General features: G+C 41.7%; 1 protein-coding gene across 2 annotated transcripts in view; it reads left to right on the top strand.

Annotated features, from left to right (window-relative positions):
- Positions 1-13,474, top strand: part of atg16l2 (ATG16 autophagy related 16-like 2) — a 171,744-nt gene that overhangs the window by 54,335 nt on the left and 103,935 nt on the right. For both annotated transcript variants that reach the window (XM_084314865.1, XM_084314866.1), the window contains one exon: positions 3,335-3,440. In XM_084314865.1, coding sequence (XP_084170991.1) covers positions 3,335-3,440 — 106 coding nt within the window. The remainder of the gene's footprint in view (positions 1-3,334; positions 3,441-13,474) is intronic.

The raw sequence follows: 13,474 nt of genomic DNA, 5'->3' as shown, positions 1-13,474 counted from the left end.
AGCGTTATCTTTTCTAAGGGAAGAAACTGAGATATTTGTTCTATGAACATATTGAATGTTGGTGAAAGCGCATTTATCCATAGGAGAAGTATACATTTCTTTGCCAAGTATGTTATGGATACCAACAGTCTGCATTTATTATGGTCTAAGTGGCAGTTTATTATATTATTTAATAGATAGACACATGGGGATAACTCAAATTCCAGCTTCATGACAGATTTAGTAAATAAGTTAATCTTGTTCCAGAAATTCTTCAATTTGTCACATTGCCAAAACATACAGTATGCAGAAATGTTCCTTCTTTAATTTTACATCTTGGGCAATTCGGTTTTCTTTTGAAATTTTGTGCATTTTTACAGGAGTATGGTAGAATTTATGAATACATTTGAAATTACTTTCTTTGATCTTATTGCTTGTAAAGGGAAAGAAAATTAGATCACAGATGTCTTGCCAATTGTTTTCTTCAAATTTCATTGCCAGGTCCGTCTCCCAGCACCTTAATAGAGCTGGAAAGACTGTTTGGCATTCATTAGTTAGAATTTCATATAGTTCACTGATTTGCCCTTTTAATTGTGGATGAGGTAGTTTCTTCCAATTCTGTCATTTCAAAGCTTAACTTGTTTTCTTTAGTAAGTGAACTTAAAGTGCTTTGAATTTGCATATATTTTAGGAAGTCTGAGTTAGGAATGTTATATTCTTCTCTTAGCTCCTGAATTTCCTTTTAATTTCCAGTTTTTATGAAAAAGGTATTTAAGTTGAGTTACTCCCAAGTGTCTCCACTTGTTTATATCAGTTGAGTGAAAATATTTTTTTTAAGTCAGGGTTTTGATGAATAGGTGAATAAACGGAGATGCATTTAGTTATGCCAAACTTTTTCTAGCAATCTTTCCATGCAGACAGGGTATTCACAACCGTGAAGTATTGCTTTATATTTTTTATTTGATCAGAATTCTTTATAAATATAAGAGAGTCTAGAGGTAAAGGAGCAACATATCCCGCTTCTATCTGTATCCAGTGTGAGTCTGGTCCTCCCAATGACCATGATACTATAGTTCGAAGTTGGGCTGACCAGTAGTAGTGTTGGAGATTGGGAAGACGGTCTTCCGAAGACCTAGACCACCCATGGACTCAGGTTTTTTAATACATTTTTATTTAATCCTTGGTTTTTTTTATTGGACCAAATACATTTTGAGATATGTTTATTCAATATGTTAAAATATGTTACAGATAGGTAGCAGGGTACAGTTTGAAAGAGAAAGTTCAATCTCGGAAGGATATTCATCCTAATGACGTTTATCCTTCCTAGAAGGGATAAGGGTAGTTTGTCCCATCTACCTAAATCTGTGTTAATCTCATTTGTAAGAGGAGTGTAGTTTTTTTTCTCGAATAAATCATTTAATTGCGGTGTAAAGTGTACTCCCAAGTATTTGAAACCTCCTGGTGACCATTGAAATGACCCATACGTTTTTGATTGAAAACTTTATTAAAAGATTGCAGAATGGGTACAGTACAGTTAAGGGGATGCAGACCAGAGAAAGACTTTCGTCTTGTTTACATCAGGGTCCCCCATTTTCAATTCATCATAACATATGACATACACGACATACAGGTAGACAGTACTGCTACATCTATACATTTATGACATACCAGATTTGCAAATACAAAAAGAGTCTAAAAAAAGAGAGTATATACATTTGACATAGAAACTGTATATTGGAGGAGGTTGGGTAGGTGGGGTGTGGGGGGGGGACTGTACATTGGAGGTGGTTGGGTGGGTGGGCTGGGGGGGGGGAACTGTACAACTGTACAAGCAAAACTGTACATTGGAATATCGACGAAACCATACTTGGTTCTAAGAAGAGGGTCTCGTGTATTCTTGGGTTAGGTCATTTACTTTACATTGGAGGGGGTTGGGTTAGGACGTTTACAGGGGCCAGTTTCGAATTGCAGTCTCCCGTAGGTGTTCTTTGAGAGTGGTTTTGAAAGTGGGTAGTGATTCACATTCCTTTACAGCTTTGGGTAGGGCGTTCCACATTGATGTGGCATAATTGCTAAACGTGTTTAGTCCCTTGTTTGAGCCGAATCTGGGTTTAACATGATTTGTGGAGCTCCCTCTGGTGTTGTGGTTGTGGTATTCACTGACCTTTGGGAAGTATTTTGACATGTACAATCCATGGGTATCTTAGTCGTGTAGTGTATCTTAGATCAGGCCCATTGCAAGTTGCTGTACTCTGTCGTCTACTCTAAGCCATCCTAGGTTGTCAAAGTGGGCAGGGGTGAGGTGGGTTCTAGGAGTAAGGTCAAGTAGTAGTCTGACCAGTTTGTTTTGTGATGTTTGTAATCTTGTTTTTAGCGCCTTTGAGGTACTTTGGTACCATGAGGTGCAAGCATAGTCGTAGTACCCTTGTATGAGTGCTCCTGCCAGAGTCTTCATGGTATTCTTGTTTATCAGAGAGGAGATCCGGTACAAGAATCTAGTTCGTTGGTTGACTTTTTTTATTACATTGGATGCCATTTTGTCACAGGAGAGATTAGCCTCTAGGATAGAACCCAGGTAGGTAATTTTGTCTTTCCTTGTGACAATATTGTCACCCACTGTAACTGAGAAGCCGTCGGTCTTGCTGAGTTTGTTATTTGATCCGAAGAGAATGGACTCTGTTTTACCCAGGTGTAATGATAGTCAGACAAGCATCGTGAGCTATCATAAACTTCAAACGGTATGGTTTATTTCTTAATCCCTGAGGGGAAACATGGTTTGCCACCAGAGCGAATACAAATATACAAACATGAAAGAAACAGTTACATGATGATACAATACAAGATACACAACACAGTAAGAAGAGGAGAGCCTCTCAACACAGTGCTAACGGTGTTCGTAAAAAAATTTAACCGCAGCAGGAACAAAGGACCTTCTCAATCGCTCAGTAGAGCATTGAGGCATCAACAACCTATCACTGAATGAGCTTCGCAGAGCATCAAAAATACTGAACAGTGGGTGGCCTTCAAAGGATAAAATGGTGTTCAGTTTAGTTCTGGTTCGCTTGGCTATGATGATCTCCAACTAATCAGGAGGGAGGCCAATCACTGAGCCAGCCTTTTTAATGATGTGTGTGTGTGTGTGTGTGTGTGTGTGTGTGTGTGTGTGTGTGTGTGTGTGTGTGTGTGTGTGTGTGTGTGTGTGTGTGTGTGTGTGTGTGTGTGTGTGTGTGTGTGTGTGTGTGTGTGTGTGTGTGTGTGTGTGTGTGTGTGTGTGTGTGTGTGTGTGTGTGTGTGTGTGTGTGTGTGTGTGTGTGTGTGTGTGTGTGTGTGTGTGTGTGTGCGCGCGCGCACGCAGGAGGAAGAGGCGTGGGAACTCAGTGTGTAGTCTGGAGGAAGATTTGTACACTCCAGTGGGAATCTGCCTGGCTGCCAGATTACCTGCTAGAGCCCTGCACATCCTGGTGAGAACACACACACACACACACACACACACACACACACACACACACACACGGAGACACAGAGACACACACACACACACACACACACACTATAACACCTAATTATACATACATACCAGATCGTATCATGTAACCTTAGAGTTACAATACATCCATACCAATATAATATAAAAAAAAAAAAAAGATTATCATTGCATATAACAGTACACAGTCAATACAGATTATTTAATAGAACACACGTTTCACATCTCCATGATAAATACCTTGTGCAGCGCAGTGAGAAAACCTTCATTCTGTTTCGGTTTTACACATAAAGCTAAAGTATTTGAAGCTCCGTGGTCTTTAACGCTGAACCTGCTTAAAGGGGAACGCCACACATTTTAATAATTCATAATGTTCTTCCTGTGCTCCAGTGCTCTGTGAACAACACACACCACTCTCTCCTGAAGCATCAGAGAGAGAGGGAACCCCCTCTGAACCAGCCTGGGCTGCTCCATAGTATGTAGTAGTATAATGGCGTTTTTCCACTGCATGGTACCTACTCAACTCGACTCTACTCTACTCTGACTTTTCGGTTTTCCATTGCAGAAATGTGCGGATGGTAGGTGGTACCGGGTACTTCTTTTAAGACCTGCTAAAAACCTGTCGAGGTTCCAAACGGGTAGAACAGGGACTAAAAAGTGACCTGAAACACTGATTGGTCAGAAGAGAGAATTATCACTATGTCATCATTACGCTAAATGGGGGGCGTCCTGCACAAAAACTCAAACCCGCCATCTTTAAATAACCTCGCGACTACTAAACATTAGCATTATTTGTTTGCGGCGAGAACAAAGTGCAATAAACAAAAAAAAGATACCTCCACAGTGTATTCTGCGTCATTTATTGATGAAACAAAACCAACAGCAACACAATTTACCACCAAGAACAAAGAGTTTAGTCTCACAAAAAGATTGCACATTTGTTTAGCTTATGTGCTAATGTGACTGGGATTTTGCATTATAACCGTTAGCATTGCGGCTAGCGTACATTAGCTAATAAGGCACTGGTATCATAGCTTCATAGCTAGCTTCGAAATCCTCTATTGTCTGTGTGTGTCGCGTTGAAGATGACGTCATGGCGCCCTCACTATGACAACCAGCTACACTGCCTGCAGTGGAAAAACTAACGATGTACCAGTACAGGTACCAAAAGCGAGTAGAGTCGAGTCGAGCCTGTACCATGCAGTGGAAAAGCGGCTTTAGAGACCTCTTATATAGAGACTTCCTAGTCTCTCTACTAGTCTCTCCTAGTCTCTCTACTAGTCGATCTCCTAGTCTCTACTAGTCTCTCTCCTAGTCTCTCTACTAGTCGCTCTGCTAGTCTCTCTCCTAGTCTATCTCCTAGTCTCTCTACTAGTCGATCTCCTAGTCTCTACTAGTCTATCTCCTAGTCTCTCTACTAGTCTCTACTATTCTATCTCCTAGTCTCTCTCCTAGTCTCTCTACTAGTCGCTCTACTAGTCTCTACTATTCTCTCTCCTAGTCTCTACTAGTCTATCTCCTAGTCTCTCTACTAGTCTCTACTATTCTCTCTCCTAGTCTCTCTACTAGTCTCTACTATTCTCTCTCCTAGTCTCTCTACTAGTCTCTCTACTAGTCGCTCTACTAGTCTCTCTCCTAGTCTATCTCCTAGTCTCTCTACTAGTCGATCTCCTAGTGTCTCTACTAGTCTCTACTATTCTATCTCCTAGTCTCTCTCCTAGTCTCTCTACTAGTCGCTCTACTAGTCTCTACTATTCTATCTCCTAGTCTCTCTCCTAGTCTCTCTACTAGTCGCTCTACTAGTCTCTCTCCTAGTCTATCTCCTAGTCTCTCTACTAGTCGATCTCCTAGTCTCTCTACTAGTCTCTCTACTAGTCTCTCTACTAGTCTCTCCTAGTCTATCTCCTAGTCTCTCTACTAGTCGATCTCCTAGTCTCTACTAGTCTATCCTAGTCTCTCTCCTAGTCTCTCAACTAGTCGATCTCCTAGTCTCTCAACTAGTCGATCTCCTAGTCTCTACTAGTCTATCTCCTAGTCTCTACTAGTCTCCTAGTCTCTCTATTAGTCTCTCTACTAGTCTCTCTCCTAGTCTATTTCCTAGTCTCTACTAGTCGATCTCCTAGTCTTATCTCCTAGTCTCTACTAGTCTCTCTCCTAGTCTCTACTAGTCTCTCTCCTAGTCTATATCCTAGTCTCTACTAGTCGATCTCCTAGTTTATATCCTAGTCTCTACTAGTCGATCTCCTAGTCTATGAGTGGGGCTCTGACTTCACCAGGTGTTACCCCCAGGTGATCTTAAATTCACCTAATTTGACATCCCAGTGACATCACCGATCGGAGGGTTCTGTCTCTAGCTATAAGAGAGAGCGGTGCATGTTCACAAAATGCTGACTGAACTGTCCTGGGGCACAGAGATAACATACTGACTGAACTGTCCTGGGGCACAGAGATAACATACTGACTGAACTGTCCTGGGGCACAGAGATAACATACTGACTGAACTGTCCTGGGGCACAGGAAGAACATACTGACTGAACTGTCCTGGGGCACAGAGATAACATACTGACTGAACTGTCCTGGGGCACAGGAAGAACATACTGACTGAACTGTCCTGGGGCACAGGAAGAACATACTGAGGGGCCTTTCTCACTCACCCATTCGATTCCGTTCCATTCCGTACCGTCCTCATTCCGGATCGGATGCGAACTTCCCCCCTCCCTCTCCCCCCTCTAGTTTGTGTACACACTTCAGTCTTGGTTCGCTCCGGGTTCTGTTTACGGTTTGCGTTTTGAGCGTTTACGCTTGCCGTTGGCGATGATGTCACGCTCGTAAATGTAAACAGGAAGTGTGTTAACACGGAGACTGGAGACTGGATGTTGATATAAAAGAAACAAATAACCAATAAATATGAAGTTATATTTGAACCTCTGTTGTCAAGCCTTGTCAATATAACCCACCCCCCTTTACTCACGAATGGAACTCTGTTGTAGAGTCCGCTTTTGAGCGTTTTGCAGGGTTAACGATAACGCTAAGCTAACGGCTAACGCTAGTTAGCTTAGCCTTTTACTAGTAACATTGCTCGCATCGATTATATTGAATGTCATTGATCTACTGGTCGACCACGGCCGACTGGTTGGGCACCACTGGTCTAATAGAAATAAATGCATTCGAACAAGAAAGTATAGTATACAGCAATGGCTAACGCTAAGCTAACGGCTAACGCTAGTTAGCTTAGCCTGTCCAGCAGCTGGACTGGATCCAGCAGACTGGATGCTGATATAAAAGAAACAAATAACCAATAAATATGAAGTTATATTTGAACCTCTGTTGTCAAGCCTTGTCAATATAACCCACCCCATTTTATCACGAATGGATGGTGTTGTAGAGTTCGCTTTTGAGCGTTTCCCAGGGCTAATGCTAAGCTAACGGCTAACGCTAGTTAGCTTAGCCTAGTCTAGTATAGCCTGTAGCACTTATTTTTCAGCAAAGAACGTGCAATAAACAAAACGGATACATTCACTGTGTGTTCTGCCTCTCATTTGTTGATGAAACAAAACTAACATCAACACAATTGAACACCAAAAGCTGAGTTTAGTCTCGTCTGCGCTGATTTTGTTAGCTTACATGCTAACGTGAATTGAATATGCCAGTATAACAGTATAGCATTGTGGCAAACGCTAAGCTAACGGCTAACGCTAGTTAGCTTAGCCTGTTCAGCACATTATCCCATCGCTCGTGGCAATTATATTCCATGTCATTGATCTACTGGTCGACCACGGCCGACTGGTTGGGCACCACTGGTCTAATAGAAATAAATGCATTGAACAAGAAACCAATGTATAGACATAGCATGGCAAACAAAATTGCCAGGCCTAATGCGAGCCAGGGAAGTGCTGTTTGTAACGTGGCTTCATGTTTTCATCCACTGAGCTGTGAGGCTCCACATGCTTGTTTGGTTGCGGTCTGAACTCTCAAATTGCCCATAAATATCGTTTTTGTGGGTATTGTCCAGTTGTTGCTGTGTGGTTTTATCTGCCCAAAATTCAAGCAAGCATGAAAAGCATTACAGTAATGACGTTGTGTGTGTCACGCCCCCCGCTCCCACTGGCCCGCATCCGAAACCACCTATTCCAACCGTCCCAGGTTCAGCGGGGGGTAAAACGAATCAGCGCCGGTTTGATCCCAAAAGGGGTGTGTCCGTCTGAGTGAGAACACTCCCCCCCCGTCCCCGGGGGCGCTGATTCGAACCGAATGGGTGAGTGAGAAAGGCCCCTGACTGAACTGTCCTGGGGCACAGGAAGAACATACTGACTGAACTGTCATGGGCCCTCATTTATCAACGTTGCGTACGCACAGATATGTGCGTAACCCCTACGTACGATCATTTCTAAGCAAAGTGTGGGACTTATCAAATTGAACTTGTGCTTGACTTTGTGCGTATATCTACGCACAGCTCGGAGCATGCGTAGCTGACGCCCGGTGGTAGAATATGAAGCCTGCATGTCTGCAACGCGGAAATAAGCTTCCATGCATTACTTCCAACACTGGCGTGTTCAACATATGACCCGTAATTCATTATAGTTCATTGTAAAATAGCGACAGTAGTGTAATTATAACGGGCTCACGCGCGAACAAGAGGTTGGCCTGCTTGTTTGGCACGGGGGGGCAGACGCAGAACACCCACCACCAAACGCGATTAAATATTGTTTCAAATAAAAAGCGACATACTATTATTTTGTGTCATGTTTCCAAATAAGATTGGCCACAACGAAATGCTTTCTACTTCAATTTGTTGGTTAGAATAGATACCTCTGTTGAAACTTCACTGAGACTAAAAGTAAAAGACAGTATTTTTTTTTTTGTGAGCTCCGCGCACAGACGTGATAATAATAATAACAATAATAATAATAATAATAATAATAATAATAATAATAGCTTCATTTTATATAGCGCCTTTCAAGAGACCCAATGTCACTTTACATAGATAGGGGGGGGGGGGATAACAAAGTAATAAACATAGTGGACAGACACAACATATGAATATGATGAAGGGATTCAAGTTCGCGTTTTTATTGATCACATAGATAGGCTATACATGGCACGGTCCATCGTGATATTGTAGATGGATCGAGCAATAGCTGTTACTGTACCACCCATGTAGCTGTCAAAGCTCCATCACAAATGCAGTTATGTGAATAGAAAGGATACTTTTTGCAAGGGTTTACTGACTGTCATACAAATAATCAACCAACTACATACTGTAACTTTTCAGTGCACGTTCTTATTTACATTGTGACAACAGCCTTGTGAGCTCCCACACAGACATGATGGAATTCAAGTGCAAGTTTGTATTGATCACATATAGGCAGGCTATACCATACATGGCAGTGAGATTCATTGTTCTTGTATATGCTCTCGTATTATTCAAAATAGATTGTATGCATCTACAAATCATATGCAGCAGGTAGAAAATTGACGGAAAATCCGTCGCGATTTGGAATAAAATTGAGGAGAACTTTAATCCCTGGGTATTAATCGAACAAAACGGAAAAAGGCAGTCATATTCCAGCACAGTCTTTATTAGTTAATATGGTCTTTAAGTTAATAGATATCATATCCGACATCACCGTACGTGTACATGTCTGTCAGCCTGCGTATTTCTCCATAACACGCTTCCCTCGGCTTAGTCCACTTTTCCACATTTCATGGGGGTGTTCCATTACCGTATATGGTTAATTACGGGCGGTGCTATATGCAAATACGTAAAACCGTGCACGAGCTGCAGCGTAGGATCAAAGTGATATTTATCAAGACAGGTGTGCGTATGACCTGTGTACGCACGCGTGATAAATCCCGTTTTTTTTGTGCGTACACACATTCTAAATTATGTGCTTAAGAACAAAGATAGAATACTTTCTAAGAATTGTTGATAAATGAGGGCCCTGGAGTATAAGAAGAACATACTGACTGAACTGTCCTGGGGCACAGGAAGAACATACTGACTGAACTGTCCTGGGGCACAGAGATAACATACTGACTGAACTGTCCTCGGGCACAGAGATAACATACTGACTGAACTGTCCTCGGGCACAGGAAGAACATACTGACTGAACTGTCCTGGGGCACAGGAAGAACATACTGACTGAACTGTCCTGGGGCACAGAGATAACATACTGACTGAACTGTCCTGGGGCACAGGAAGAACATACTGACTGAACTGTCCTGGAGTATAAGAAGAACATACTGACTGAACTGTCCTGGAGTATAAGAAGAACATACTGACTGAACTGTCCTGGAGTATAAGAAGAACATACTGACTGAACTGTCCTGGGGCACAGGAAGAACATACTGACTGAACTGTCCTGGGGCACAGGAAGAACATACTGACTGAACTGTCCTGGAGTATAAGAAGAACATACTGACTGAACTGTCCTGGAGTATAAGAAGAACATACTGACTGAACTGTCCTGGAGTATAAGAAGAACATACTGACTGAACTGTCCTGGAGCACAGGAAGAACATACTGACTGAACTGTCCTGGAGCACAGGAAGAACATACTGACTGAACTGTCCTGGAGCACAGGAAGAACATACTGACTGAACTGTCCTGGGACACAGGAAGAACATACTGACTGAACTGTCCTGGGACACAGGAAGAACATACTGACTGAACTGTCCTGGGGCACAGGAAGAACATACTGACTGAACTGTCCTGGGGCACAGGAAGAACATAATGTGAATGGGTGACGTTCCCCTTTAATGGGTGTTGTTGTTCACGGCAGTTACACAAGACACAGAGCTCAGTATTTGGATAATACTTAAAGGAACACACCAACATTTTGGGAAATTAGCTTATCGTCTTCTTCAGAGAGAGAGACAAGAAGATAGATACCAGTTTCCTCTCTGTGTGTTCAGCAGAAAGCGATCTGGCTGCATGTTAGCCTAGCTTAGCACAATGAATGGAATCGGACATGACCGGTTAGCCTTCGGGAGAGGTGTTAGTTGGACAATGCCTCGGCTAACCGGTCATGTCCGCTTCCATTCATTGTGGTAAGCTAGGCTAACGTGCAGCCAGATAGCTTTCTATCTACTGAACGCACAGAGAGGAAACTGGTATCTATCTTCTTGTCTCTCTCTGGAGAAGACGGTAAGCTAATTTCCCAAAATGTTGGTGTGTTCCTTTAACGCGTATCTCCACCCAAATAATTATGTTTCGGTTCTCTAATGTACAAGCTGAATACATTTCTTCCTCATCTTAGTCTGTTTTCGCTGTTTTCTTCTCTCTCGCAATGGATACCAATCCCGTCCGTGTTGATGGTAGAATCTGTAATGCCACCAAACAGGACCTCTAGGCCAAAGTGCCCCTCTTGGTATTGCACTTTTTGTTTTGATCTGATGTGGGTTGGAGTTGAGTGGGGATAGAGCGGGGGGGGGGTGCTACTGCTGGACACACCTCAGGCTCTTCACAGTTTAATAGGTTACTATATAGCTATACTGTACATATTATTATTCATTTATTGCAAATATTATAAGATAAGATCATGCTTTCTGTTGTTCTTTTATAATGACCTCTGATTGCGACAGTATGTTCTGTAAACGATAGCGATGGTCCACTTTTCTTCACCTCTCAAGCATTCCAAAGCAAACTGCTGCTACTTGAAACAGCAACCGAAGATAATGTTTTGTTAAGATAAGATATTCCTTTATTGATCTCTTTGGGAAAATTCGGGCGTCATAGCAGCATGTGGGAGGGGAGGTACAGGTATGGGCAGGGTAATAGTAGAAATACATAAATATAGGCAATCAAATTTGATCTGCTTATAACAATATGAGAGAAATAAACAGTGTAAACAATATAATTAACTCTGAATATAAAATATGAGAAAAATAAACAGTCTATAGTACGGTAGAGTCTAAACCATATAATTAGAGTCTAAACCATATAATTAACTCTGAATATAAAATATGAGACAAATAAACTGTAAACAATATAATCTGAATATAGCAATATAAGAAAAATAAACAGTGTAAACAAAGGTACAGATGAGGGTCTGTATGCCCTATCAGTTATATGTTACAATAAATATAGGCAATAAAGAATTTGAATCTGAATATACTGTACAGTACTCAGTGGCGGCCGGTCCAACGTAGATCCTCCTAGATTTTTTTGTCAAATAAATTGTGCAATAGTCACTTTTGGTGAGTTGTTCTACATTTAGGTTAAACATTAATGAACGAAGGGACAGCTACAGTATGTAAATTGTAAAGCAATTTTTTTATTCCAGTCGATCATAATGTAATGATCATGAATCAACGTGCGTACTGCGTGAGAGAGAGAGAGAGAGAGAGAGAGAGAGAGAGAGAGAGAGAGAGAGAGAGAGAGAGAGAGAGAGAGAGAGAGAGAGAGAGAGAGAGAGAGAGAGAGAGAGAGAGAGAGAGAGAGAGAGAGAGAGAGAGAGAGAGAGAGAGAGAGAGAGAGAGAGAGAGAGAGAGAGATATCGCATTTCACTGCACGCCTTGTGTATATATGTGACAAATAAACCTCTTGAATCTTGCCATATTCAATCAGTTTCAGTAACTACAGAACAGTACATATTGTTAGACTCACTTGTTGTTTTGTTGCATCAGGTTGGAACGAGCCTCGAGCCGCCACGTTAACCCTTCGAGAAGCTTTTGTGGTCCGGGCTTGAACTGTCCATGATAAAAAGTGTCCATATAAATCCTTTTGTTATATCCAACACTTGTCTGAATGTACAGTATCTCGTGATGATCTCTCCAACTCCTGAGAATACACTTCTTATTACCGAACCACGAGCCTAGCTAAGCTAACTCATGATCTGAAATGAAAATACTACTGGCTCCTCCTCCAAGCATTGTTTTCTGTCTGATGACTGACGATGTGACGAGTACAGTACAGAGCTTGCTTCGAGCGCTAGAAAACGCGCCCGAGACATCATATTTGAAGACCCTGATAGGCTAAATCAGTGGAGGCTGGTGACCAAATTTTTAGGTGAAGCACAAATTATTATATTATATTATATATTAACACTTTGATTGCCTAAGGCTAAATTCATGATATACCATCCCTTGCCAGCTCTATTTGTCTATGGAAAAGTTCCCCTTCTTTGCAGGGCTATAACTTTTTAAATTCTATTGCTAAATTGCCATTATTAGGGCCCATTCAAGGTCCTATATGTATTGTTCATTGTGTAGCAACGTTAAACTTTTTCATTCACATATTCATAGTAAAATATGGTCTAAAGTATAAGTACGTTTTCATCTCTTTCTGCAGCTTTCTCCAGAACGTGATTTATAGCCCCAAATGCATTATATTGATGATGAAATACAGTTTGGTAGGAATCTGTGCGAGATCAAAAATTTCAATTGGACGTACTTCTAGAAGTTTCTACGTATTATCTGATGATGACCGGATGGGCGGGGGATCGTTTATAATTCCGTGGGCAGCGTTATATCATTCATCTAGTGTGGGTGATATGATCATCAGAGCAGTTTATATCGAACACGTTCAAAAATAACGCTGAATCTTACCGTATCTTCCTCGCGCCGTTGGACGATGAGCGTGGAACTGAAATATTCCTATTATGGGATGTAGAAATACGCGATCTATTTCCAGGTTGTATAATAGTATATACGTCCAAATCATGTTGTTTATCGAGTTATTGGCAACGGATCGCTATGTATTGTGTCGAGATCGAGTCCCGGGACCTATAGAGAGTGCCCGGAAGTAATATGGGTGAATAGCACATCGTCCTAGTAACTTCCTCTTTGGCGATTGCGCCGATCGGCCACCAGATAGCGCTCTTGAACCGCTAGAGGTTTGAGAGGAGCTCAGAACTGTGTGTGAAGGCTGCGGATGGAAAATATGATTCCGATCACAGATTTTTGAAATATTGATATTAAAGACGAGTTACGGCGTCCTCGGCAACTTGAGCATGGCGGGGAAGGACGCCTAAACACGTTTTCGGCACTTAAAGTGTTAAATTATATTTT

Source organism: Notolepis coatsorum (genome assembly GCF_963971535.1).
Source record: "Notolepis coatsorum genome assembly, chromosome: 1".
Taxonomy (NCBI): Eukaryota; Metazoa; Chordata; class Actinopteri; order Aulopiformes; family Paralepididae; genus Notolepis; species Notolepis coatsorum.
Note: the sequence above shows the minus strand (reverse complement) of the source record. Positions and strands in the feature narration are given on the sequence as shown.